Below are 27,957 nucleotides of genomic sequence, written 5' to 3'. Positions count from 1 at the left end.
TCAAGGCAAAGGGTGTCTACTTTGAAAAGTAGACACCCTTCAAGGCAAAGGGTGTCTTATTTTGATTAGTTTAACGTTTATTTGGTTACTACATGATTCCATATGTGTTATTTCATAGTTTTGATGTCTTCACTATTATTCTACAATGTAGAAAATAGTAAAAATAAAGATAAACCCTGGAATGAGTCGGTGTGTCCAAACTTTTGACTGGTACTGTTTGTTGTCAGGTGGGCAATTATTTTGTGTGGGTATTTTGTTAGGTGCATATATGTGTGTTACCGGTATATAGAATTATAAATATTGTATTGATCATCATGTGTTAAGTATGTGCGCTCTATCAGGTTGTAAGTGTGTGTGTGTGTGTGTGTGTTCTCTCTCTTAGGTTGTTTAAGATAAAGCAGAGGTATCGTAACGTGTTGGACACCATGTTTGAACTCTTCCCAAGGATGGCAAGGTAACAACTTTGCTCACTATATTTACATACAACGCATGTATTAACCTTTTATAAGAACCTGCTTAATAAGAACTTTTATATGTTGTCAGTCTGGGGCTGACATTGATAATCTTCTACTACTCCTTTGCCATCGTGGGGATGGAGTTCTTCGCTGATGTAGTTTACCCTAACTGCTGCAAGTGAGTCACACATACACTCCTCTTACACACAGTTCACTCACACACTAACCTGTCAGTCTACCCTGACACTTTGTTCGAAGCAGAACCTACCACAGACTAAGAATACTAGAAAAGATATTGGCGCTCCAGTAATATGACGGCCATCTTGGTCAGGGTGGTTCACATGAGTTTCAGTTTCAGTCTCTCTCTCTTTCTCTCTCTCTCTCTCTCTCTCTCTCTCTCTCTCTCTCTCTCTCTCTCTCTCTCTCTCTCTCTCTCTCTCTCTCTCTCTCTCTCTCTCTCTCTCTCTCTCTCTCTACTATCTCTCTCTCTCTCTCTCTCTACTATCTCTCTCTCTTCTCTCTCTCTCTCTCTCTCTCTCTACTATCTCTCTCTCTCTCTCTCTCTCTACTATCTCTCTTTCGCTCCCCCCCTCATAGTACCAGTACAGTAGCAGATTCATACAGGCAGATCAATGTAACCATAGGCAACAGGACGGTGCTGGACGAGGGCTACTACTATCTCAACAACTTCAACAACATCCTCAGCAGCTTTGGTAAACACACACACAGTAGTCAATACTAGGCAGTTCCCTTTATACTATGTTGTTATATAATAAAGGGATAGGGATTGATTTGGGATTCAGCATCTCTCTCCCTCTCTCTCTCTGCAGTGACTCTGTTTGAGCTGACTGTGGTAAACAACTGGTACATCACCATGGTAAGACTCTTCCTTCTCACGCTGTATGCTGCCTGTCACCTATCTGATTAAACCTCTGCTGCTGCCTGACTGTCAAGCTTGTCCAGGTTGCTGAGGTTGATTGACAGCTGCTGTCCCCTACCCAACAGGAAGGAGTGACCTCCATGACAACTCACTGGAGCCGCCTCTACTTCATGACCTTCTACATTGTCACCATGGTGAGAGGCGTTGTCTGTGCATGTCTGTGTGTGCACAGATGCTTGTTTGTGTGTGTGTGTGTGCATGCGTGTGTAATGTTCTGTCTGTCCTCTCTAGGTGGTGATGACCATCATCGTTGCCTTCATCCTGGATGCGTTTGTGTTCCGTATGAACTACAGCCGGAAGAACAAAGAACCCCTGTTAGATCCTGAGGGTAAGTGTGTGCATGCGTACAAGTGAACAATTCTAGTAAGATGAGAACAGTATAGTGTTTGAGATGTGTGTAACAATGGTGTGTTTGTGTGTGGTAGATGAGAACGGTATAGTGTTTGAGATGTGTTTAACGATGGTGTGTTTGTGTGTGGTAGATGAGAACGGTATAGTGTTTGAGATGTGTGTAACGATGGTGTGTTTGTGTGTGGTAGATGAGAACGGTATAGTGTTTGAGATGTGTGTAACGATGGTGTGTTTGTGTGTGGTAGATGAGAACGGTATAGTATTTGAGATGTGTGTAACGATGGTGTGTTTGTGTGTGGTAGATGAGAACGGTATAGTGTTTGAGATGTGTGTAACGATGGTGTGTTTGTGTGTGGTAGATGAGAACGGTATAGTGTTTGAGATGTGTGTAACGATGGTGTGTTTGTGTGTGGTAGATGAGAACGGTATAGTGTTTGAGATGTGTGTAACGATGGTGTGTTTGTGTGTGGTAGATGAGAACGGTATAGTGTTTGAGGCAGAGGTGAATCGTGACGAGGCGTTGGCCACTCTGGAGCTTTATAAACAGACGTGCCCTGGACTCTCCTCACTCAACTCTCTACAGGGAGTACTGCTGGCCATGGACCGCAGCGGGGTGAGAACACACACACAGACCTACACTCACAAATAGACAGACACACTCACTCACACAGCAACACAAACCTGCCCCGTCCTATACTCTCAAAAATATAGACTGATGCGTGTGTGTGTGTGTGTGTGTGTGTAGAGCTCGTCTCTGGTGTATCTGGGTCGGCGGTCAAGGACCAAGAGTGACCTCAGCATGAAGATGTATGAGGAAGAGATCCAGGTGAGCCTCACGCTGCCATGACAACCATAATCCTGCTAACTGCTCAATGCTAGATTTCTCACTTTAAATAACACTTTAGCTTACATGACCTAGCTACAAAGGTGATTTTGATCTTGCCTTGTCTCGCAGAGGAGGCTGGTGGAAGGATCTATAGGAGGACAGGCTCATTGTAAAGACTGGAATGGAATAAATGGAACAGCATCAAACATATACTTCGTTCCATTACAATGAGCCTGTCCTCCTATAGCTCCTCCCACCAGCCTCTTCTGGTGTCTAGGGAATTGGATTACAAATGAGTATATTTCTGACATGTCAGCTGTGACAAAAAAAATGGTAATAGTATGACTAATGTGTTATTGGTGTGTGTGTGTGCAGGAGTGGTATGCGGAATACTCCAGAGAGAACCTACCCCAGTCAGACAGAAGCCTAGTGGAAAGAGAGCTGGAAATCCCTACCTCATGCCCTGACCCTGAACCCGACCCTGAACATGAACCCCAACCCCAGCTCAACTCACAAGGACCACTTAGCACTAACTAACAATCACTCACTGTTTTGCTCTCTCTCTCACACACACACACACACACACACACACACACACACACACACACACACACACACACACACACACACACACACACACACACACACACACCTCTCTGACTTCAGTCATCATGTCACAGAGCACTCTGTGAACTTAATGGGGATTGTCTTCCACAATGACAATACAGAGAACCCCTCAATACTCCAAGTCTGTCTCCCTCCCTTCTTCCCCCTCCTCCCATCCTGAGGGAGTGTACTCTAGCAGCCTGGTGGGACAGTTGGGATGTGGACAGATGTGATGGTGTCATTGACCTACAGCCTGGATCCTGGATGCAGCAGGGATTTCTGTTGATATGAATCATGTTCTCTAACTGACTGGATCTCAATGTTCAACTCAAGGACCTTAGTCTGCTGATGCATAGACAGCCGAAGCAGAGCATCGATTTAGGGGTTAGAGGACAGAGTTAGGCCCTCTAGCTGTGAGACAGAGAGCTGATGTTCAAGGCCACCGGAGTACGAGGAGCCACTAGGATGGACTTGGGATTTCACACTGCTCTGGACACGGCGAGGACATACATGTCTGGACAGTGAAAGGACACATACCTGTAGGTGAACACTGTGCTGCCTGTAGATACATACATACTCACACGATCCCGCCCCGTCTGCCAGCACTAAGCTAAGCCCCCTCAACAGCCACTATACCCACACCCCACAAATCCCACCCACCCAACACACACCCACACCCTTCAAACCCCAGCATATGCCAGTAACCTACAGCTATATCTCCTAGCCAGTGTCTGAACAAACCTAAGAGAATAGTTTACTTTTTTAACTTGTTATTCTGTAAGTGTATTATAATGTATTTGGTGTATTAAATGAGGAGTCATTTAAATACGTTGTTCACTTTGTCAAGTGCATTTGTGTAGCTACCTTTGCTTTAAAGTGGCAGGGCTCAGACTAGCCCTGAGACATGGCTATAGACACCTATGGTATTTTAACCATCTTCTCTGTGGATGTTACAGGAAGGATTTTTGATGTTTTTATTTATATCTTAAACAGGGACAATACACAATAATCAACATCTCAGAACCTAGACATGTGTCCACGCATAAGTGCTTTTTACCCTGATCTCACTTCCTTTAACAGACACACACACACACAGCCCTGACAGTTCCAACAAGATAATCCTTTACCAAAGGTGCTTTATATGCAACAATTCCACCTTCAAATATCTATCAGGGACAGTAATGTACTACCTCTATATCTATCATACATCTGTAGTAGTAAAATAATACAATTCCTTAATAAAAATGCATAACATTGATGCAACTGCATAAAGTAGCATGTTTAGGGCCATCTTTAAATGACTTAAACAGCTGCGCCTTGCTGTTTCACGATTGGTTCCCCTTCTCAGAAGTTGGAACTATATAGGTGTTTCTAAGCCATGTTATTTAAAATACATTAGGAAATCGAAATGATTGACAATGTGTTGCATAGAGCACATTTTATACAATTGACTCACATCAACCATTACAGACAGCAGTGTTTCTCACTAAGGAGACACTGCATTCACATTGATTTAAAAGAGAGAATTCCCTTAAAGTTTCTCCTTGTCGGTATATGGGTTACTTTTAAAACTGTGTGTTACTGTCCATACAGTCATTTCTGTATATGTATGTAATTGTTTTGTGTGGACCCCAGGAAGAGTAGCTTGTCCTCATGTAACAGCTAATGGCGATCTAAATATAAAAATATAGTCAGTGCAAACAGACAAAAGTTAAATCACACAGTTTGATTGGTTCCAACTCAGTTAAGGCACAGTGTGATTGGCTGTGACTCCATCTCTCCCAGGAGGAGGGAAGTATCTCAGGTCTCGGTCCGTCTTGTCAGTATTCGCAGGTGGCTCTATCAGACTGGTCCAAACCATCTCGTACAGGCTTCAGGTGTGGATAAAGCCGAACTCCGTGAGCAGCGCAACCAGGAGGAAGACTGCGTAGAAGAGCAGAAGGAAGATTCCATATGCCCGGCCCAGGTGGAAACAACGCAGAGGAACTAGGATGAAGGAGAAGACCAGAGAGAGACCCAGAGAACCTGCTAGAACCCAGGTCAACAAACCCTCTGGTTCCAACTGGGTGGTGTAGAGGAGAGGGTTGGGGGTTAGAGCGAGAGGGGGGTGGAGAAAATAAATTAGAAACTAACCTTCATTGGCACATTTTAACACGCAAATAAAATCAAGCTGTTGCAATACCGGGGTATCAGTCCAATTTTATGTGAACTGAAAAAGGTGTACCACAGGGTTCAATCCTGGGACTGCTTCTATTCTCTCATTCATACACTTTTTAATTTATTTCCTAATAAAACTGTCCTATGCACTTCAGACAAAGACATTTCTCTGTCACTACCTCTACAAAATTCTTATTACAGACAATTACAAACAGCTTATTTATATATATATATATATATATATATATATATATATATATATATATATATATATATATATATATATATATATATATATATATAACCAAAATATAAACGCAACATGTAAAGTGTTGGTCCCATGTTTTATGAGCTGAAATAAAAGATCCCACAAAAAATTCATACGTACTAATTTCTCTCAAATTTTGTGCACACATTTGTTTACATCCCTGTTAGTGCGCATTTCTCCTTTGCCAAGATAATCCATTCACCTGACAGGTGTGGCATTTTAAGAAGCTGATTAAACAGCATGATCATTACACAGGTGCACCTTGTGCTGGGGACAATAAAAGGCCACTTAAATGTTCAGTTTTGTCACACAACACAATGCCACAGATGTTTCAAGTTTTGAGGGCGTGTGCAATGTCCCAGTTCTTCCATGGCCTGCATACTCACCAGACATGTCAGCCATTGAGCATGTTTGGGATGCTCTGGATCGACGTGTACGACAGTGTGTTCCAGTTCCTGCCAATATCCAGCAACTTCGCACAGCCATTGAATAGGAGTGGGACAACATTCCACAATCAACAGCCTGATCAACTCTATATGAAGGAGATGTCGCGCTGCATGAGGCAAATGGTGGTCACACCAGATACTGACTGTTTTTTTAATCCACGTCCCTACTTTTTTTTAAAGGTATCTGTATAAATTGGAACACAGGACTGATAGTTGCTGATAATGGGCCTCTGTACGCCTATGTAGATATTCCATTAAAAATCAGCCGTTTCCAGCTACAATAGCCATTTACAACATTAACAATGTCTACACTGTATTTCGGATCAATTTGATGTTATTTTAATGGACAAAATAATTGCTTTTCTTTCGAAAACAAGGACATTTCTAAGTGACCACAAACTTTTGAACGGTAATATATATGAGGTTAATGGTACTGAAGCTAAGAGCAGACGTACCGTCACCACTGGCTCGTTGTTAAACATCTGCATCAGACAGCCAATGCCCACTCCAATCAGCATGTCTGAAAGGAACATGGTCAAGGGCAGAAACATGATGCACACATGACTGCATAGGCCTACACGTAGCACAGGTACACACATTCACAGGCATAAACAACACACACATACTCGCATTTAACTTGCACAAACACACGTCCAGCAGACACACAAAAGGATACTAAAGATGATTCCCCCAAAGCAGGCTGATAATGCCATCCGAGGATAGCCCTGGCGAGCGATGGTGATGTCAGAAAAACAATCTAGAAACCGAAACAAACAGAGTCAACACTACAGTAAGCAAGCTGTCTGTCTTCTGTTGTATATTTAGTAGGTGAGTGCAGGGGTAACCGCAGTGTGTGTGTCTCACCACCAATGCTATTTCCCCAGGCCAGCAGTGTGAGACCCAGTAAATTGTTGGACAGACTAAGGACCACACCGAGCATGTGCAGGATACTGACCACCTCCGAGGCTGCTGCACTGATCCACATCGCACTCACCACAAAGCCCAGCAGAGAGAACACCTATGGAGAAAACACACACATTATACAAACACTTACCACAACACCTAGCAGAAACAACAACAGCTACAGAGTGAACTAATGTGTACATGTGTCTTACTGAGTGGTATGCTGGGGGGTGGTCGTTAGAAGTGGTGAGGAAGACTATGGCGGAGAGGAAGAGGCCGAAGAGCAACGTCAACGCCCAGACAGGAAACTGACCCTCAATCAGATACAAACCGTCTATAGAGAGAGAGAGAGAGAGAGAGAGAGAGAGAGAGAGAGAGAGAACACCAGTCCAGTCGGTTAGCCCACTTCCTCTGGAGAGGATGTCACATCTTATTGAATAGAGATTAAGGTTATTTGACTACACACAGGCATGCAGACTTACACTCTCCGGAGCTGAAGGTGAGCACACACACCAGCGGCGCAGTGATAAGGTGGAGGCAGTTTAATGGTCTTCTCCAGTTCCTGTCTTCTTTGTCAGGATCCACCACTGGAACAGTCAGCAGCAGCAGTACCTCCAGTGGCATCTAGTGGACAGGGGAGGAACTGCAGCTCAGCAACAACTCACACTCAAAATTCACACTGATGCTCCTGTCCAAAAACAACCACAAGCTTTAGCTCTGTTTCCAACCCTTGTCCATTCCCCTAACCCTTAACCCTAATTCCTACAGATCTGCAAATAAAAAGTGCAAAGACACACATTCAGATCTGCAAACAGAAAAACATACACATACATTCATGCACACACACCTTCAGTATTTTCACAGCCCTCCAGCGCCAGGTCTTCCTCCTCCAGGTCCTGCTGTCCACCGGGTTTAGAGAACTCAGCAGGATGGAACTGGTCGACTCACAGTAGGGGATCAGGGGACGGTACTCACTATCTATACACGCACACACACACACACTCGACTGGATTGGTTCTCGTAGCACACCCCAGAGGTGTAACTTAGTGGAATGTGCACAGTGACTGTGGTTGTTACCATAGCCCTCCTGGATGCTGCCATTAGATAAAAGAGGACCCGCATCATCTGACTCAGACGTCTGGAGCTCTGCAGAGAGATACAACTGTCAGACACACAGGGTGTGTGTGTGTGAGTGTGTGTGTGTGTGTGTGTATGCTGGTTCTTCTATACTTGTGGGGACCTAAGATCCCTAAAAGTTCCCACAAGGTTAGTAAAACAAGGAAAATTATCCCTTGTGGGGACATTTCCCACATCCCCATGAGGACAAAGGCTATTTTAAGTTTAGGGTTAGGGCTACAATTAGGGTTAGAATTTGGGTTAGGGTTACGGATTAGGGTTATGGTAAGGGTTAGGCTTAGGTTTAGGGTTAGGGAAAATAGGATTTTGAATGGAAACACATTTTAGGTCCCCACGTGGATAGAAGAACATAATATGTTTGTGTGTGTGTGTGTGTGTGTGAGTGTGTGTGTGTGTGTGTGTGTGTGTGTGTGTGTGTGTGTCACCTGGTACGTGTGTTGAGCTCTGGACAGAACTTCTGGTTGCTGAGTGTTTCTGATGACTGTAGATGTAGGCACTCACAATGACTGTTATCACATACACCACATACAGCCCCAGGTACCCTACAGAGAGAAACACCGACAAACACTTTATTCTTATTCCACCCCATCCATCTCAGCGTAACTAGTCCTTCTAATTTCTGAAGTACACTGAACACAGTGTCTATGTCAGTAATATATTGACTTGATTCAAGCTTGACAGACACAGAGGCATGACTGATGAATGAACCAGCAATAGTGAAACGTCTGGTGTTGTATAGCTCCCAGGGTAATGTTGAATGTGGGCTGCCGCAACCCTCACGCAACTCTTATTCAACTCTAACACACTCTAACCAAACTGTCTGTGTGTGTGTGTGTACCCAGTGTCTCTCCCAGTGATATAGTTCCTCTGTAGAGGATGATGAAGGTCCAGAAGACTGCAGCCATGTAGAAGATGACATCCCGCAGGAAGGGGCGGGATGCTACAGTGAAGGGTTTGACCAATGACACAGCCCCGGCGACCACCGTGGTTACGAAGATACCCGCTCCTATGAACGGAGGGAGCGAGGGATTAAACTCTGTGTGTGTTTACTGAACAGTGCACATATAGCCAGGCAGTGTGTGTGTGTGTGTGTGTGTGTGTGTGTGTGTGTGTGTGTGTGTGTGTGTGTGTGTGTGTGTGTGTGCGCGTGTGCGTGTGTGCGTGCGCGTGCATGTACCAAACAGTGCTCCTATAGCCAGGCCAGCGGTGTGTGGTCGGGAGAAGGCCACAGTGGCACTGAAGACATCTGGAGCTCCATTACCTAGTGCCAGGAAAGTCACACCCTGACACACACAGTTAGGGAAAACACTTCTGGTACTGGAATAGAGTTTGTTTGTGAGTATGTGTGTGTCTGTGTGTGACAATGGTGATTATTTAAGCACATTTAAAGCAAACTGCATGACATTTTTTTGCATGTGATACAGTGTGTATGTGTACTGTGTGTGTGTGTGTGTGTGTGTGTGTGTGTGTGTGTGTGTGTGTGTGTGTGTGTGTGTGAGGCCTGTAGAAGGATACAGCCACGTTGTGTGTGAGTCGAAGGCTGGAGGAGATGGCTGAGAGGTTGGGACAGAAGCTGCAGAGAGAATAAACACAAAGATACACCTTCAATCAATCAATAGCTAACATAGAACACACCCTCACAGAGTCCAAACACTGTCCAAATATTTCTGTGCCGTTTATTTTAAATCAAACAGTGCTCTATTCATTGGTTGATACCACTGCTTCTGCTTTCACTGTTCAAACACAAAGGATGTTTGCTTTGTCTGTGATACATGTGATCAATCACATGACCAGATCACAAACGTTAGAGGTGAACAGAAGCACTGCAACTCTTATCTCCCTGAGAGAAAAACACTAGACACACACACACCTTAACCATGACACACTTATCTCCGGTGGTCAAGTGACTAGGCCCATGTGATCACATCAACTTGAACTGCTGGAGATAATACTGTTGTAACTCTGTAGTCAGCAGAACACAACTACAAACAATCCCTGTCTCTTTACAGCCAGTGTACAGGGAGCGAGAGAGAGAGAGTGTTACGAAACTCATGTTCAGTAAAGATATATTATAAACAGAAAATGTGAGAGAAACTTACAACTTTGACGCAGTCAGTCCGAGAACTATGAACAAGATGAACAACCAGATCATCTGTAGAGGAGGGGAGGGAGATGAAAGGTTAGTTTTCTGACATGGCTGAAATATCTGTGTTTATAAAATAACTTTCATGTCGACAAGCAGGTGTTGCATCTCTTTCTCCCCCAAAAAATAACTAGTATATACTACTAGGTTTATGGGGTAAACACAGTGTAAAGTGTGCACTACTGAGCCTATGCTGTAAATACAGTCTGGACCTAAGTAACCCAGACTAATTCAGCACTGTGAGGAGAAATCCTCAGTTAAACCCTGATTCATGAGTTTTACTGCATGGCTCAGTTAGAGGATGCCCTACTCAGAACAGGGGGAAGTGGCAGCTTCTGGGTTTATTCATGTTCATGATACTAGCCCCTATTGAGGTTGCTTCAGATTCCTTATTTGAATGCATGTAGGTCATTCTGGTTAAGAACACTTGCTAATGAGAAATGTGTGTATAATGCCTGTAATAATGCATGTAATAATGGTCTGCAAGCACGCACACGCACACACACACACACACACACACACACAAACACACACACACACATACACACACAGTGTGCTTACGCAGAGTGTGATGGTGAGGGGTGTGAGATTGGGTGGTAGTAGACAGAAGGCCAATTGGAGGTAGTTGATGAAGCTGTCTTCCATACTGCAGTCTGGAGTGGCCTTCACAAACGCACAGCGATCAACAGCACTCAGATTCATCACAATGTCACACTGAAAGACACACACAAATACTTAATTACTACATCACACTGGAGGAGAGAGGGGAGGGGAAGCTTTCAAATAAATACATCTTCATCCAATTATCTACTGCACTGAGCAGAACACACAGGTACGGAGAAGGGGAAAAAAGTATGAAATGAATGCACTCACTCCTGTAAGTCGCTCTGGATAAGAGCGTCTGCTAAATGACTAAAATTTTTAATGTAAAAGTAAAACATAACAATATGGTGGATGTAATTTGTTCTTTCACTGCAGTGCAGATGAAGGAAATGAGAGATGGATTTAAAACAGTCGAAAATAATATCAAATTGAACTTAAAGCAAAAAGTTTGCCCACACAAACAACGGTCACGAGACCAGATACAACAAGCGCATGCCCTACTTGAATAGTTGGCCAGTTCTGCAGCTATTGCGCAACACCACCAAACATGGCAAATCAAATCAACAAGATTTAAAATAACAATTTCAGGATGCAGCTGTCGGGGAAATTGAGTTGCAATAATTGAGATTTATGGTTGAAATCTAATTAGTTACCAGACTAACCTCGTCTGTGTTTCCCTGACGTAACATCGCGGAGTGCGTGCCCACCGTGGGACCCACAGAGGAGAGCAGGTCAGCACCGTCGGCGGATCGGTCTGGAAACGGAACTATCCCGGTACCAGACTCACCGGAGCCCAAGACATAGCGACAGTGACACCACAACAGCAACAACACGGATATAAAAACAACCCGAGATTTCATATTTTACTCCGTCCAGGAAGTGCGTCCATTCCGATTCCTTGCCACATGAGACTGGCGGGAGGTGGGTTTGGTGGTTCGGATTAGACCTGAGAATAGAATACTGGAGAACTGAAAGTGTTCCTCGTTGCTGTAAACAAAATGTTGCAGTGACAGGTTGAAGGCTCCCTGATCAGCAATAATTCATAACAGAGCTTGACCAACCGTTTGTTACAGCCAACTCTTTATTTTGTAGGCTACTCGTTACAAATAGGCGCGGAAAGCTCTTTTTCTTCTAGTTGTCGACATCATGCCTGTTCTAGTTTTCGAAAAGTCCGTGAACAATATGTACAAATACATCGGACTCGCGGACGCTCCTCCAAGCCTACGTCATCAGTTAGGCTAAACTCTGACGTCCACATTTAAACCCATCCCACTATTTTAATGAGGAGCAGGCCAGACAGACTCCTTCGAGTGTGTGTGACCGTGTGTGTGTGAAGGGGCGGATTTAGTGATTTGGAGGCCACAGGTCCCACCCATTTAACACAATCATGGCTACTGAATGAAGAGCTGTTCGGAAGCCAGCTCTTTTTTTTTTGTGAACAAAGCATAATGCAAAGCAACCTCCCGAGTGGCACAGTGGTCTAAGGCACTGCATCGCAGTGCTAACTGTGCCACTAGAGATCCTGGTTCAAATCCAGGCTCTGTCGTAGCTGACCGGGAGACATGGGGCGGCGCACAATTGGCCCAGCGTCGTCCAAGGTAGGGGAGGGTTTGCAATGCCAGGGTTTTGGGTTCGATTCCCATGGGGGGCCAGTATGAAAAAAATAATGTATGCACTCACTAACTGTAAGTTGCTCTGGATAAGAGCGTCTGCTAAATGACTAAAATAATGAAAAGGCTAACTGAAATGCCTGCACTAGTAAAAGTCTTTGCATCACCACATACAACAGTGGTGGGTCCCCTGTGGATCAGTTGGTAGAGCATGGCACTTGTAATGCCAGGGTTGTGGGTTTGATTCATATGGGGAAAATGTATTCACTCACTACTGAAAGTTGTTCTAGATAAGAGCTTCTACTAAAGTGTAAAAAAAAGTAATGTAATTTCGTCTCGAGGGCCACATTAGGATTTTTAAATAAAGGGCCGCATAGATTTTTTTTTCCGGACTGATTTCTTAGTCTTAAGTCATTTGCGGGCCAGAAAAAGGGCAGTTGTTTTAAAATATATAGCCTTGTCCTAGGTTCATTATAATTTCTAGCCTACATCTTTTCTATCTGTTTTTACACTTTCAAGTTAGGTATTCTGGGCCAATACAGGCCTATATCTGATATTTGATTTGCAATATTGACCAATACAGATATCTTTTTTCATTTTATGAACTTTTTAACCATTCTAGCACAGATACACACTGCAACCAAGTTTCTATGTTCATAAGGCTAATAAGATATTTTAAATGACTTGAATACGGGAAAGGTGTAATTATTTTTTATTTGCATCACAAAGTAAATGAAATGCATCAGAAAGGTATTGGAAAGTTTGGGAAAACATCAGGGAGATCATCAGGTAATAATTGTGTGTGTTGAAAACAAAATCTGCATTGTTTTCAATTGCGGTTTTGTCACAGTCCCTTTGAACGTGTCCTGCACAGCTTGTGAGTGTTGTAGAGGGAAGTAGAAGACAAGTACGTGTTCCTGAGAGTCATAGCGTTCAGGCATGGGCTAATAATAACTAATAGACCCAACTGTTCAAAAGCTAGAGACAAAAATTTGATCGGTTTGTTATAATAGCGCACATCAGTGATTACTCACGAGAGGAGGAGGGCGTCAAGCAGAGGAGGAAGGCAAAATAACATAAATAATTAATTATTAAACAAAATCATGCCCAGTTCACAAGGCCCCCTTATGTTGTGAGGCCCCAGGCAATTGCCTTAGTTGCATAATGGTAAGTCCGCCACCGTGTGTGTGTGTGTGTGTTTGCATGTGTGCTCTCACTGTCTGATGGCAACCCACTGACAGTCATAGGCCCCAGGGCCTATGACTTCTTAATCCAGCGGTGCAGTTGTCTGGGAACCACATTTGTTTCTCCATATAGAGACAGACAAGTAAAAAATACAATGAGTACACACCAGACAAAATAACGTACACCATTTAATAAAACGTTTCCTTGACATGTTAAAAATACCCATTAGAAGAAACATGACCACTGAAATAATATGAACAAAGAACATTAGATAACTATAAACTCAGAATCCAGATAATCACCTTTGAGACCAAAAAGAAAACGGTGAACTGTCATGTCACAATGGCAAGAGGAAACAATAGGGACATAATAGTTGTATTGAGGAGACGTCACAGAGAGTCGTACTGATAAAACCCAGTAAGTACTTCAGTCTCGAGGGTGTTGGAGTAACCCTCAATAGTCTGGCTGGTAAACCTGATGGCTACACTGTCAGAACAGGATGCATGTTGACGTTTATTGTCATGAAACTTGCCCTTGAGGCATAACTGAATGATTTCCGCTAGATAGGCCAGCTGCAACGTCAAAATTGGCTAGATTGTAAAAATTCATGAACCCAAAATTAGATTTTTGGTCTTAATTTAAGGTTCGGTTTAAAATCAGATTTTATGACTTTGTGGCTGTGCCAGCTAGTGACCACTCTGCAGAGCTGCCTCCAGAACAAGATTCATGGTGAAAAACTCTAACAGGATAGGGTGGGAGAGAAGGCTAGGGTGGGAGAGAGGAGGCTAGGGTGAGAGAGAGGAGGGTAGGGTGGGAGAGAGGTGGTTGAAAGCAGCTAGGCAACACTGATTCGTTTTTTTCAACACTGGATTAAAGATAATGCTTTAACACAGGGTAGAAAAGGCTAGACCATCTGATGGCAGCTAACATCAAATCTGGGATTCAATGGGACTGGATTTGCATCGGACTGTGACTGATGGTAATAAAGGGGTTATGGGTCAGGATTAGAGGTCAGGACGTTATTATTGGTTTATGATTCATGTCATTTCTCTCCACCTGATCACAGATCAATATGGAGAATACATATGAATCTTAACTGCTCCATAATTTAGGTTACCATCAGACCCTCTTCTGAAATCACAGAATCACCTGTCATCTACATCACAGGAGCTTTGATCGGAGACGCTTGGTGCCATTCTCAGACTGGCGTGTGTATGTATGTGTATAACGGCACATGGTCAGAACATAGCAACAGAGCAGAATCCGATTCCCACCTACAGATTGAGAAGAGTTCAGTTCTACAGTCTATCAGGACTGGTTGGCATATCATACAGTAGCTTAACATAGCTTGTATATAACATAATAGATTGTTGATATAAAAGGACTAAAAAGAGACGTCCGTTACGTGCTAATCACAGAATGGACCATCCAAAACCAGAGCATGCTAATGTTAAATAAACAGGAACAGACAGAAACAGAAAACCATACTGCAGTTTTATAAAAACAAACTTGGGGACCAAACGGCAACAGCAGCAGGTCAGGCAGCAGCTGCCACTCCTCTCCATCTGCAGAGTGGGGCGGGCAGGCCTCGTGGAGGGTTATGGGTAAAGGGCGTCTGTAGAGGAGCTACAGAGCTACAGTACTTTGGGAAGAACAGACGGACCAGGGTTCTGAGAGCCTGTCTGTCTCCTCTCTAGTCCCCCTTGGTCAGCAGGTCTTCTATGTAGGCATCCAGTTCGTCATCTGTGTTTATGTCAATGTCCTGCAGGAGGGAAATAGAGACATTAGTTTTCAGTTTGTGTGTGAGTGCGTGCATGTGTGTTACCTCATCTTCTCTGTGGCTAAGCTTCGATTTTGGTGTGTGTGTCTTACCTCCTGTACTTTCTGCAGCAGTTGTACGATGTTGGTTCGTAGTTTCTGTAGCTTCTCGTCTGCCTCCCTGAGTTTGGTCTCAGCGCTGCTACTCTTCTCCTCCACAGCTTTGGCTCTGGCGTCAGCTCTGCTCTGGTACGAGTTACACAGAGACTGGAGACCCAGCTCATACTGCTGGAAATACTCCTTCTGCAGACACGCATGAACACACAGTCAGATATATATACAGTACCAGTCAAAAGTTTGGACACACCTACTCATTCCAGGGTTTTTCTTTATTTTTACTATTTTTCTACATTGTAGAATATATTTTAGATTCTTCAAACAGCCACACTTTGGCTTGATGACAGCTTTGCACACTCTTGGCATTCTCTCAACCAGCTTCCCCTGGAATGCTTTTCCAACAGTCTTGAAGGAGTTCCCACATATGCTGAGCACTTGTTGGCTGCTTTTCCTTCACTCTGCCATCCGACTCATCCCAAACCATCTCAATTGGGTTGAGGTCGGGGGATTGTGGAGGCCAGGTCATCTGATGCAGCACTCCATCGCTCTCCTTCTTGGTAAAATAGCCCTTACACCGCCTGGAGGTGTGTTGGGTCATTGTCCTGTTGAAAAACAAATGATAGTCCCACTAAGCCCAAACCAGATGGGATGGCGTATCGCTACAGAATTCTGTGGTAGCCATGCTGGTTAAGTGTGCCTTGAATTCTAAAATCACAGACAGTGTCACCAGCAAAGCACCCCCACGCTTTACGGTGGGAAAAACACATGCGGAGATAATCCGTTCACCCACACCGCGTCTCACAAAGCCACGGCGGTTGGAACCAAAAATCTCAAATTTGGACTCCAGACCAAAGGACAAATTTCCACCGGTCTAATGTCCATTGCTCGTGTTTCTTGACCCAAGCAAGTCTCTTCTTCTTATTGGTGTCCATTAGTAGTGGTTTATTTGCAGCAATTCGACCACGAAGGCCTGATTCACACAGTCTCCTCTGAACAGCTGATGTTGAGATGTGTCTGTTACTTGAACTCTGTGAAGCATTTATTTGGGCTGCAATTTCTGAGGCTGGTAACTCAAATGAACTTATCCTCTGCAGCAGAGGTAACTCTGGGTCTTCCATTCCTGTGGCGGTCCTCATGAGCGCCAGTTTAATCATAGCGCTTGATGGTTTTTGCGACTGCACTTTCAAAGTTATTGAAATGTTCAGTATTGACTGACCTTCATGTCTTAAAGTAATAATGGACTCTTTGCTTATTTGAGCTGTTCTTGCCATAATATGGACTTGGTCTTTTACCAAATAGGGCTATCTTCTGTATACCACCCCTACCTTGTCACAACACAACAGATTGGCTCAAACGCATTAAGAAGGAAATAAATTCCACAAATTAACTTTTAAGAAGGCACACCTGTTAATTGAAATGCATTCCAGGTGACTACCTGATGAAGCTGGTTGAGAGAATGCCAAGAGTGTGCAAAGCTGTCAGCAAGACAAAGGGTGGCTATTTGAAGAATCTCAAATATATTTTCATTTGTTTAACACTTTTTTGGTTACTACATACTTCTATATGTGTTATTTCATGTAAAAAATTGTAAAAATAAAGACAAACCCTTGAATGAGTAGGTGTGTCCCAACTTTTGACTGGTAGTGTATATACACACAGATTTTGCTATGGCATGAATTACAATGATATGACTATGACTGCAGCAGACTCCAGGGTAGGTCTCTAGAAGACATGTGTTAAGGTTAGAGGTCAGGAGTTAATGGTCAGTCTCACCATAGGGAAGGCCACCAGCTCTTCTGCGGTCATGCTGTTGACATCGTCCTTCGGGATCCGGAAATCAGGAGGGAAGAAATAACGCAGCAGAGTCCTGAAGAGAACACACACAAAATTATAGTTGTGACATCCCCGTTCCATTCTCCCTCTGAAAAAAGGGGAATTGGAGGCCAAAAACCAACAGTTAGGACTCAATGACAGCGTATATCAGGTAGTCATGGTTACCTCATCATGCTGACCAGGTTGTCAGTCACCTCTCGACTGGCTCCTGGTTGGGTGGTGTCGGGTTCCATGGGGGCGGGCCCCTTGTCTGTCCCCTCCCCTTGCTGTGTGTCAGGGGTCTGGGAGAGGGGAGAGGGGGGTCGCATCAACCTCACCTCCTCACTGCCTTTGAAAACCCTAATAACAACAACAATAAATTATACCAACAACCTCTCCTCCTCACTGCCATTAACCACCATAATAACAACACCCTAAAACTCCTGAGAACACTAACTTAACAAAACAATAAACTAAACATTTGGAAATGACAGAAACTGGCACATCATTGGCCACTGTTACAGCATAGTGATGGGGGAAAAAAATCTATACAGTTACATTACCGTTCATAAGTTTGGGGTCACTTAGAAATGTCCTTGTTTTCGAAAGAAAAGCATTTTTTTGGTCCATTAAAATATCAAATTGATCAGAAATACAGTGTAGACATTGTTAATGTTGTAAATGGCTATTGTAGCTGGAAACGGCTGATTTTTTATGGAATATCTACGTAAGTCGCTTTGGATAAAAGCGTCTGCTAAATGGCATATTATTATTATTATTATTATAGGCGTACAGAGGCCCATTATCAGCAATCATCAGTCCTGTGTTCCAATGGCACGTTGTGTTTGCTAATCCAAGTTTATCATTTTAAAAGGCTAATTGATCATTAGAAAACCCTTTTGCAATTATATTAGCACAGCTGAAAACTGTTGTGCTGATTAAAGAAGCAATACAACTGGCCTTCTTGAGACTAGTTGAGTATCTGGAGCATCAGCAATTGTGGGTTCGATTACAGGAGCAAAATGGCCAGAAACAAATAACTTTCTTCTGAAACTCGTCAGTCTATTCTTGTTCTGAGAAATGAAGGCTATTCTATGTGAAAAATTCCCAAGAAACTGAAGATCTCGTACAACGCTGTGTACTACTCCCTTCACAGAACAGCGCAAACTGGCTCTAACCAGAATAGAAAGAGGAGTGGGAGGCCCCGGTGCACAACTGAGCAAGAGGACAAATACATTAGTGTGTCTAGTTTGAGAAACAGACGCCTTACAGGTCCTCAACTGTACATATCGCAATATTATTTTTGGACAATATTATATTGATATTTGACTCCAAGTACCGATTTAAATAAATAAAATAGCTATAGCTTGTTCTCCATCTTTTTAAATAGTGAGCCAACATGTTTTCAGCATTAATTTGCCTGACTGATCAAAACTTGTTTTCTCATGCCCCCTCGTCTCTCTGCAGCAGACATAGTTCGTAATATAATAAAATCGCAGTATCAAATCGCAATACATAGTATCGGCACCTAAGTATCTAGATAATATCGTATTGTGAGGTCCCTAGCAATTCCCTGCCGTAGTACAGCGCACACATAAACGTAAGACAACAGAGCACAAACACGGTGAGTTGGTGAGCCTACCATCGATCCTTGGGGGTGGATCTGGGGACGTAGTCAAACTTCACCTTCCACCGAACACTCTGCTTACTGGTTTCCACAGCAACCACTTTGCCTGTGAACCATTCCTTATTCACACGTACCTCCACCAACATACCCTTATCTACAGGAGACAACACAGAGGAGTTTTATGAAGCTTTGTCCTGAAACTCTGATGTCTATGGCATTGCTAATCGGAAATCTTCTCGGCCAATCAACTATCATCAAGAATGTAATAAATCACCTTTCTGAGCATTCTTCGGTTCATTCTCTGGGTGCTCGTCCTCTGCGCTGCCTATCACCTAAAAACATACACACACAGAAAACACACTGATCAAACTGTCTAACAGTAAGTGTGTGTGAAGAAATTCCAGGAAATACAAGAGTGGTGTGTTATTGAGAAAAGAGAGTAGGAGAAAAAGATGAAGCAGGAGAGAAGAATGTAACCAATTCTATTTAGAGTAGAGTTAGGAGACAGACAGGACCCATTCTATTTAGAATAGTTAGGAGACAGACAGGACCCATTCTAGTTAGAGTAGAGTTAGGAGACAGACAGGACCCATTCTATTTAGAGTAGAGTTAGGAGACAGACAGGACCCATTCTATTTAGAGTAGAGTTAGGAGACAGACAGACCCATTCCATTTAGGGTGTTTTCACACTTGGTCCCTCTCAGCCAATTTTTGTGAACTCAGTGTGGTTTGCTTAATTTTTTGTGCAGTGTGAACACAAAGTCACTCCGACCCCTCAAAAGAGCCCCTGAAGCAAACCGAACTGAGACCATCTCGAGAGGTGGTCAGAGTTCGAGTCGCTTGAATTCCGCGGTCCCGTTCTTAGGGCAATGTGAACACAAAGGTTCCCAGGTTTGCTTGTCATTATTCCCGCACCTCACACTAGACTACAGATTCGTTGAAAAAACATGTCGTTTTTGGATACTGATTAGAGATTGTCAAGGATGCACAGAAATGCCAAAATATGTCTGGTGATTTTAGTTCAGATTATTTGGTTTGCAATATGTGATCTATAGGCTGAGCGCTTCATAAGAGGTTTATTCGATTCTGGGATTTGAATAGTGTGAGAATATTTGGTGAGAATCACAACATGGGGTGCAAAATCAATTCTAGCTCTTAAAGGGGCAGTAGCCTACATTAGCTGTACAATTTTCAATTACAGCGTTATTTCATCTGCAGTTATTCTTCTGCTATTTATTCTGTTACCAATCATATTTACATGTTAATAGTATCTTCGGATTACAATTATTATGTCTCTTAACTAAATGCAATCTATTAGCTTCCAAAATTTAAGTAGGTATATCTAGCTGTCTGATAACACATTCTGATGTAATGGCTTGCCCTGCACTTTGAATGTTGGAAAAAGATCTTGGTTCCTTTCTAAACATAGCAATGTGAATGCAAAGAGGACTCGGACCACAAAATAAGTGAAGTGAACTGGCAAAAGAGTTGAGTCCTCATTCAAAGGCAAGGGCAGTGTGAATACAAAGATACAGTGGCTTGCTAAAGTACTCACCCCCATTGGCATTTTTCCTATTTTGTTGCCGACAAAAAAATCAGAAAACTTGAGCGTGCATAACTATTCACCCCCACAAAGTCAATACTTTGTAGAGCCACCTTTTGCAGCAATTACAGCTGCAAGTCTCTTGGGGTATATCTCTATAAGCTTGGCACATCTAGCCACTGGGATTTTTGCCCAATCTTCAAGGCAAAACTGCTCCAGCTCCTTCAAGTTGGATGGGTTCCGCTGGTGTACAGCAATCTTTAAGTCATACCACAGATTCTCAATTGGATTGAGGTCTGGGCTTTGACTAGGACATTCCAAGACATTTAAATGTTTCCCCTTAAACCACTCAAGTGTTGCTTTAGCAGTATGCTTAGGGTCATTGTCCTGCTGGAAGGTGAACCTCCGTCCCAGTCTCAAATCTCTGGAAGACTGAAACAGGTTTCCATCAAGTATTTCCCTGTATTTAGCGCCATACATCATTCCTTCAATTCTGACCAGTTTTCCAGTCCCTGCCGATGAAAAACATGATGTTCTCGGGGTGATGAGAGGTGTTGGGTTTGCGCCAGACATAGCGTTTTCCTTGATGGCCAAAAAGCTCAATTTTAGTCTCATCTGACCAGAGTACCTTCTTCCATATGTTTGGGGAGTCTCCCACATGCCTTTTGGCAAACACCAAACGTGTTTGCTTATTTTTTTCTTTAAGCAATGGCTTTTTTCTGGCCACTCTTCCATAAAGCCCAGCTCTGTGTAGTGTACGGCTTAAAGTGGTCCTATGGACAGATACTCCAATCTCCGCTGTGGTGCTTTGCAGCTCCTTCAGGGTTATCTTTGGTCTCTTTGTTGCCTCTCTGATTAATGCCCTCCTTGCCTGGTCCGTGAGTTTTGGTGGGCAGCCCTCTCTTGGCAGGTTTGTTGTGTTGCCATATTCTTTCCATTTTCAATACTGGATTTAATGGTGCTCCGTGAGATGTTCAAAGTTTCTGATACTTTTTTATAACCCAACCCTGATCTGTACTTCTCCACAACTTTGTCCCTGACCTGTTTGGAGAGCTCCTTGGTCTTCATGGTGCCGCTTGCTTGGTGGTGTCCCTTGCTTAGTGGTGTTGCAGACTCTGGGGCCTTTCAGAACAGGTGTATATATACTGAGATCATGTGACAGATCATGTGACACTTAGATTGTACACAGGTGGACTTTATTTAACTAATTATGTGACTTCTGAAGGTAATTGTTTGCACCAGATCTTATTTAGGGGCTTCATAGCAAAGGAGGTGAACACATATGCACGCACCACTTTTCCGTTATTTATTTTTTAGAATTTTCTGAAACAAGTTATTTTTTCATTTCACTTCACCAATTTGGACTATTTTGTGTATGTCCATTACATGAAATCCAAATAAAAATCCATTTAAATTACAGGTTGTAATGCAACAAAATAGGAAAAACGCCAAGGGGGATGAATACTTTTGCAAGGCACTGTAAGAGTTATTTTGCTTTTCTTTACTCTAGAGTTCACTTTAAAGAAGACTGAGATCAGTTATTTTAAAGAGGACTACATGCGAAAACAACCTTAAGAGTAGAGTTAGGAGACAGACAGGACCCATTCCATTTAGAGTAGAATTATGAGAGAAGGGTAGGATCTATTCTATTATGATTAGAGTTAGGAGAGAAGGATAGGACCGATTCCATTATGTGTAGAGAAAGCAAGTGTAGCCTCTTGCTCCGTGGCTGGTGGGTACCTTGGCTCTAGCCCCAGCCGAGGGCTTAGGGGGGGTGGGGATGGGTTTGGCCGGCGGTGGTGTTGCAGGGGGCAGCCGTGTTGCTATGGTAGCACTCCTCTCAGGCGTTGGGGGTTTGGTGCTGAGTGGGGGGGTGGGGACCTGTGGGGTCGATGACATCACATGACCTCTGACCTATGGGTCAACCTCTGACCTATGGGTCATCTGGTCTGCTCCATGTATTAGACTTATGTTCTTCCTCCAAAAGAGCTTTCACTCTCTCCGTACCTAACATAATCTCTCCGTCCTCACTCGTCTTCAGGGGACATCTTTCTGCCTGTCCTCTTCTTCCAAACATCACTTTCCCTTCATCTTTCTGTTCCCTCTCCTCTTACACATTCAGTGCTTTCCTCTGTCTGTCTGATACATTGTATAGAGATATTCTATAGATTGACAGTTTGATAGTCTGAGCAGTGAAAATGTGTGTGTGTGAGAAAGAGGGAGGGAGAGAGAGAGTACCTCTGTCACTTTTCCCCGTTTGAGTGGAGCTTTCTCAACAGCTTTCCCACGATTCCCCACTGCAGCTGCCATCTTGGATTTCTTGGGCTGAGGCTCCTTCTCCTCCTCACTGTCGTCCTCGCTGTCCTCCTCCTCTTCCTCCTCCTCTTCTTCTTCTTCTTCCTCCTCTTCATCACTCTCCTCCTGCTCCATCACTCTCTTGCGCTGGCTGCTAGCAGGTGTGGTTGCTTTGGCAGGAGACGATTTGGCTGGGGTCTGTAGAAACACCATAGATATTACTGCTACTGCTAAAGGACCATACATTTTAACAGCTGATAGATCATGTAAATATCTGCTTCACCCATTAAAGGTATTTTGACAATTATTTTGGCAATGAACTTTTGTGTCTCTGCATCCAGTATGAACGAAGTTAGAGGTAGTTTTGCGGGCAAATGCTAACTAGCGTTAGTGCAATGACTGGAAGTCTACCTCATCTGACTCTGGGTAAGTAGATAAATGGCTTAATTGCCAAAGTCTCGCACTATTCCTTTAACATAGCCGTAATAGATTTGAAAAAGGACAACACACACAAACACACTCACCCGTGAGCTGCGGCTTGGAGGGGTGGGTTTGGCGGGGATTTTGGCTGGGGCTTTGGGGGCGGGCTTAGCTGGAGGGGGTGATGGCTTCGCTGCAGCTCTGGCTCTAGATTGGTCGACTCTGGGGGCCGGGGGAGGGGCAGCAGGCCGGGTGGTCAGTCGAGGGGAATTGGTGGGTTTGCGGTTGAGGGCCGGGGGCTGGCTGGGGGCGTTCTTGAGGAGGGCAGGGAGAGGGGGGGAGCGAGGGCGTGACACACGCTCTGACGACCTGGTTGCCTAGGAGACAGAGAGAACATGAGACACATTATATTCAGATATCAGGAGACAGTATGTGTTATTGTGTGTGTGAAGCAGGTAGAGGGTAAGTATGTCTGTATAGCTGTAGTGTGTGTGTGTGTGTTTACCTGTAGATGGGGAGTATTTGTGAGTGTGTGTGTGTACCTGGGAAGAACTGTCATTCATGGGTCTCATGCTGACATCTAGAGGCAACTTCTTCACATCTGCTGCTGATCTGATGGTGCTGGTTTTCTGCAGAGCCTCTAGTTTTTCCTGCTGCTGTCTGATCTTCTCTGTCAGTTCTTTCTGTTTGTCCTCCGCTGTCTGTCTGTCCTTCTTTAGAACTCCACTTGGAAGGTTCTGTTTCTGTTCCGCTGCATCACACCTACAACACACACACAACATTTTGGAGATATACTGTACAGTGGGGAGAACAAGTATTTGATACACTGCCGATTTTGCAGGTTTTCCTACTTACAAAGCATGTAGAGGTCTGTAATTTTTATCATAGGTACACTTCAACTGTGAGAGATGGAATCTAAAACAAAAATCCAGAAAATCAAATTGTATGATTTTTAAGTAATTCATTTGCATTTTATTGCATGACATAAGTATTTGATCACCTACCAACCAGTAACAATTCCGTCTCTCACAGACCTGTTAGTTTTTCTTTAAGAAGCCCTCCTGTTCTCCACTCATTACCTGTATTAACTGCACCTGTTTGAACTCGTTACCTGTATAAAAGACACCTGTCCACACACTCAATCAAACAGACTCCAACCTCTCCACAATGGCCAAGACCAGAGAGCTGTGTAAGGACATCAGGGATAAAATTGTAGACCTGCACAAGGCTGGGATGGGCTACAGGACAATAGGCAAGCAGCTTGGTGAGAAGGCAACAACTGTTGGCGCAATTATTAGAAAATGGAAGAAGTTCAAGATGATGATCAATCACCCTCGGTCTGGGGCTCCATGCAAGATCTCACCTCGTGGGGCATCAATGATCATGAGGAAGGTGAGGGATCAGCCCAGAACTACACGGCAGGACCTGGTCAATGACCTGAGGAGAGCTGGGACCACAGTCTCAAAGAAAACCATTAGTAACACACTACGCCGTCATGGATTAAAATCCTGCAGCGCACGCAAGGTCCCCCTGCTCAAGCCAGCGCATGTCCAGGCCCGTCTTCTAGTTTGCCAATGACCATCTGGATGATCCAGAGGAGGAATGGGAGAAGGTCATGTGGTCTGATGAGACAAAAATAGAGCTTTTTGGTCTAAACTCCACTCGCCGTGTTTGGAGGAAGAAGAATGATGAGTACAACCCCAAGAACACCATCCCAACCGTGAAGCATGGAGGTGGAAACATCATTCTTTGGGGATGCTTTTCTGCAAAGGGGACAGGATGACTGCACCGTATTGAGGGGAGGATGGATGGGGCCATGTATCGCGAGATCTTGGCCAAAAACCTCCTTCCCTCAGTAAGAGCATTGAAGATGGGTCGTGGCTGGGGCTTCCAGCATTGACAACGACCCAAAACACACAGCCAGGGCAACTAAGGAGTGGCTCCGTAAGAAGCATCTCAAGGTCCTGGAGTGGCCTAGCCAGTCTCCAGACCTGAACCCAATAGAAAATCTTTGGAGGGAGCTGAAAGTCTGTATTGCCCAGCGACAGCCCCGAAACCTGAAGGATCTGGAGAAGGTCTGTATGGAGGAGTGGGCCAAAATCCCTGCTGCAGTGTGTGCAAACCTGGTCAAGATCTACAGGAAACGTATGATCTCTGTAATTGCAAACAAAGGTTTCTGTACCAAATATTAAGTTCTGCTTTTCTGATGTATCAAATACTTATGTCATGCAATAAAATGCAAATTAATTACTTAAAAATCATACAATGTGATTTTCTGGATTTTTGTTTTAGATTCCGTCTCTCACAGTTGAAGTGTACCTATGATAAAAAATTACAGACCTCTACATGCTTTGTAAGTAGGAAAACCTGCAAAATCGGCAGTGTATCAAATACTTGTTCTCCCCACTGTATGTTGTGTTCCTGCAGGTGTGTGTGTGTGTTTACCTGTCCTGAGTGCTGTCAGGGTTCATCAGACACACCCAGCTGTCCGGGTAACGTTTATCCACCGCATCCATCTGGAATGGTAGAGTCCTCCACTTCAGACATTTATCTACAGAGAGAGTGAGAGAAAGACAAACCTCAGAGCTTGTCTATTTGTGTGTGACTTGACACACTTAAAAGTATCTCTGTGTATGTGTACAACTCACCACACTGTATCGTGAGGGGCATCTCCATGGCGCGGCGTCTCTTGTATCTCTGCTCTGGCGAGGGAAGTGAGGACCAGCTGGCAGACAGGTACCCAAACTCATCCCAGAACTTCACTATGCCCTTCTGAGCTAAAAGTGGGAAAAGCAGAAACATGCTAGACATATGGACTAAGGCTGTTGCAGTAAGGATACAACCGCGCGTAACCATGCTCATTAACAGTAGTGTGTCTCTAACTAGAGCTATACACAGATGTAATAGTTACATTATTTTGCTACGCTTGATATGTTTATTTAGCCTACTAAACAATCCGCCTGCATTCACTGCTGTCCCTCTCTTGTTGCAGCCTAGACGTAGAGCGAGGAGGAGGGACATGGTAGGCTACACTTATTTTGACTGTATTCATTTAAGAATTATTTTCTATTTTTTCAATGCATTAGCTTACAACGTAAGTTGTATACTGTTGAAAAGCGGAGAATGTCAACTTTCTAACGCTATAATTACTCATGTATTCTAACCCTGAAGCGACCCTCTCCTCCCACCTGTAACTATTCCCCGGGTCGTTGCTGTAAATTAGAATGTGTTCTCAGTCAACTTACCTGGTAAAATAAGGGTTAAATTACAATCTCTAAGTACCTACTATCATGGTTATATAGACGTTGTGTGCGTTACCTATGTTGCTGTCCTTCCAGTACTGGGCTAGGTGTTCTCCCATGGCTCTCAGAAGGTGTCTGTATTCTTTAGCGTCCGCAAAGTCCTGCTTGTTGTGAGTGGGCTCCAGAACCAGGTATGGAACATCTACTACCCCCACAACACCCCCACACGCCCTGCACACACGCACACTTCATTAGAAAGCATTTCTGGTCGTCACACTGGTCACTGACTAGCCAATAAGAGAGGACTATCGAAGGGAGTGTGTGTGTGTTACTCACATTCCTCCCTCCAGCTGAGGGCCAGTCTTTTCGTACATCTTGATGAGACGAGAGCAGTTATACACAAACATCCCATCCAGGTCTCTCTGCTCAATGTTCACCCCGAAGATAAAACTCAGTTCCTTAGGCTCCTTCAATGCTCTGGGGGAAGGAGAGAGAGAAGTGTTAAAGTTTTATTGTTTGGCTTGACTTTCGTTCGTTTTTTTATAAAGTCCTATATTTTCACTGACTTCTGTTTGGACTCCTGAATCTTCTTCTTCACCTCCGCCTCCCGTCGAAGCATCATGGCCCCCTCCTGAGCCTTACGCAACATGACCTGGAGCAGAGACAAGAGGAGGATTTGAATAAGGGAGGAGAGAAGTCAGACCATTGGGTCAAGATATTGCTAATCTTGCTGTGTGGTGTGTGTGTGTTGGTTCTTACCCGTGATTCTTTAGACAGGTCGTCTCCCAGTTTGGCCTCCAGAGACAGACTTTTGCTCTCCGCCTCACGAGCCTTCTCCTCCGCTGGAACACACACAGTCAGTTAGAGAGGGGTGTGGGTTTTAAAGGCAGACCTGGTTCTGTGTCTTACCCATCTTGGCCAGGTGATCCGTGGGCAACTCACCTATCTTAGCGAGGTGATCAGCCTTTTTTACTTCCTGCTCAGCGCGGGTTTTGAATCGAGTCGATGTGTATTTATATACCCTGAGACAGACAGACACACACTTAGCTGAATGAACACAAACAGGACTTATGATTTCAGTCTTAGTGATGTCTCTAGACATGAGTCTCTGGATGCGGTGGTGTGTGTGTGTGTGTGTGTGTGTGTGTATATATATATATAAATATACACACACACACACACACACACACATACTACCGTTAAAAAGTTTGGGGTCACTTAGAAATGTCCTTGTTTTCGAAAGAAAAGCAAAAAAATGTGTCCATTAAAATAACATCAAATTGATCAGAAATACAGTGTAGACATTGTTAATGTTGTAAATGGCTATTGTAGCTGGAAACGGCAGATTTTTAATGGAATATCTACATAGGCATACAGAGGCCCATTATCAGCAACCATCAGTCCTGTGTTCCAATGGCACGTTGTGTTTGCTAATCCAAGTTTAGCATTTTAAAAAGGCTAATTGATCGTCAGAAAACCCTTTTGCAATTATGTTAGCTGTAGCCTATATTTG

The 27,957-nt window shown here is 43.8% G+C and overlaps 3 protein-coding genes across 9 annotated transcripts in view; 1 reads left to right on the top strand and 2 right to left on the bottom strand.

The window, feature by feature from the left end:
- tpcn1 (two pore segment channel 1) overlaps nucleotides 1–4,012 on the top strand; it is a 32,368-nt gene extending 28,356 nt beyond the window's left edge. For both annotated transcript variants that reach the window (XM_084177305.1, XM_084177304.1), the window contains exons 19-27: nucleotides 383–454; nucleotides 544–633; nucleotides 1,053–1,168; nucleotides 1,286–1,332; nucleotides 1,461–1,529; nucleotides 1,627–1,723; nucleotides 2,220–2,359; nucleotides 2,492–2,572; nucleotides 2,948–4,012. In XM_084177305.1, the coding sequence (XP_084033431.1) occupies nucleotides 383–454; nucleotides 544–633; nucleotides 1,053–1,168; nucleotides 1,286–1,332; nucleotides 1,461–1,529; nucleotides 1,627–1,723; nucleotides 2,220–2,359; nucleotides 2,492–2,572; nucleotides 2,948–3,109 (874 nt within the window). In that variant the 3' untranslated portion in view covers nucleotides 3,110–4,012. The remainder of the gene's footprint in view (nucleotides 1–382; nucleotides 455–543; nucleotides 634–1,052; nucleotides 1,169–1,285; nucleotides 1,333–1,460; nucleotides 1,530–1,626; nucleotides 1,724–2,219; nucleotides 2,360–2,491; nucleotides 2,573–2,947) is intronic.
- Nucleotides 4,013–4,138: 126 nt separating this feature from the next.
- LOC311141963 (mitochondrial sodium/calcium exchanger protein-like) lies at nucleotides 4,139–12,060 on the bottom strand. 6 transcript variants are annotated; one of them, XM_084177495.1, is made up of 16 exons: nucleotides 11,498–12,058; nucleotides 10,794–10,946; nucleotides 10,189–10,241; nucleotides 9,605–9,662; nucleotides 9,267–9,372; nucleotides 8,928–9,095; nucleotides 8,515–8,631; nucleotides 8,030–8,098; nucleotides 7,800–7,930; nucleotides 7,435–7,576; nucleotides 7,165–7,286; nucleotides 6,914–7,067; nucleotides 6,726–6,806; nucleotides 6,505–6,569; nucleotides 5,990–6,075; nucleotides 4,139–5,240 (listed from the first exon to the last, which is right to left on the bottom strand). In XM_084177495.1, exons 1-15 carry the CDS (start codon nucleotides 11,693–11,695, stop codon nucleotides 5,998–6,000), a joined length of 1,695 nt encoding a protein of 564 aa, XP_084033621.1. In that variant the 5' UTR covers nucleotides 11,696–12,058; the 3' UTR covers nucleotides 4,139–5,240; nucleotides 5,990–5,997. The 6 variants fall into 6 exon arrangements, with proteins under 6 accessions (XP_084033621.1, XP_084033620.1, XP_084033618.1 ...); XM_084177494.1 differs by lacking the exon at nucleotides 5,990–6,075; XM_084177491.1 differs by having other exon boundaries at nucleotides 5,153–5,240; nucleotides 7,800–8,098; nucleotides 11,498–12,038.
- Nucleotides 12,061–13,805: 1,745 nt separating this feature from the next.
- LOC311141889 (ATPase MORC2-like) overlaps nucleotides 13,806–27,957 on the bottom strand; it is a 32,874-nt gene continuing 18,722 nt past the window's right edge. The window contains exons 11-27 of the mRNA XM_084177387.1: nucleotides 27,387–27,466; nucleotides 27,204–27,286; nucleotides 27,011–27,096; nucleotides 26,781–26,921; nucleotides 26,521–26,675; nucleotides 25,851–25,979; nucleotides 25,648–25,753; nucleotides 23,745–23,964; nucleotides 23,307–23,579; nucleotides 22,726–22,980; nucleotides 22,228–22,368; nucleotides 19,219–19,276; nucleotides 18,960–19,098; nucleotides 17,504–17,677; nucleotides 17,279–17,372; nucleotides 15,503–15,691; nucleotides 13,806–15,392 (exon numbers count right to left, since the gene is read on the bottom strand). Of these exons, the coding sequence (XP_084033513.1) occupies nucleotides 15,324–15,392; nucleotides 15,503–15,691; nucleotides 17,279–17,372; nucleotides 17,504–17,677; nucleotides 18,960–19,098; nucleotides 19,219–19,276; nucleotides 22,228–22,368; nucleotides 22,726–22,980; nucleotides 23,307–23,579; nucleotides 23,745–23,964; nucleotides 25,648–25,753; nucleotides 25,851–25,979; nucleotides 26,521–26,675; nucleotides 26,781–26,921; nucleotides 27,011–27,096; nucleotides 27,204–27,286; nucleotides 27,387–27,466 (2,392 nt within the window). The 3' untranslated portion in view covers nucleotides 13,806–15,323. The remainder of the gene's footprint in view (nucleotides 15,393–15,502; nucleotides 15,692–17,278; nucleotides 17,373–17,503; nucleotides 17,678–18,959; nucleotides 19,099–19,218; nucleotides 19,277–22,227; nucleotides 22,369–22,725; nucleotides 22,981–23,306; nucleotides 23,580–23,744; nucleotides 23,965–25,647; nucleotides 25,754–25,850; nucleotides 25,980–26,520; nucleotides 26,676–26,780; nucleotides 26,922–27,010; nucleotides 27,097–27,203; nucleotides 27,287–27,386; nucleotides 27,467–27,957) is intronic.

This window comes from Coregonus lavaretus (assembly GCF_964263955.1).
Source record: "Coregonus lavaretus genome assembly, chromosome: 14".
NCBI lineage: Eukaryota > Metazoa > Chordata > Actinopteri > Salmoniformes > Salmonidae > Coregonus > Coregonus lavaretus.
The sequence above is the reverse complement of the archived record's forward strand: the minus strand, read 5'-3'. Positions and strand labels throughout refer to the sequence as shown.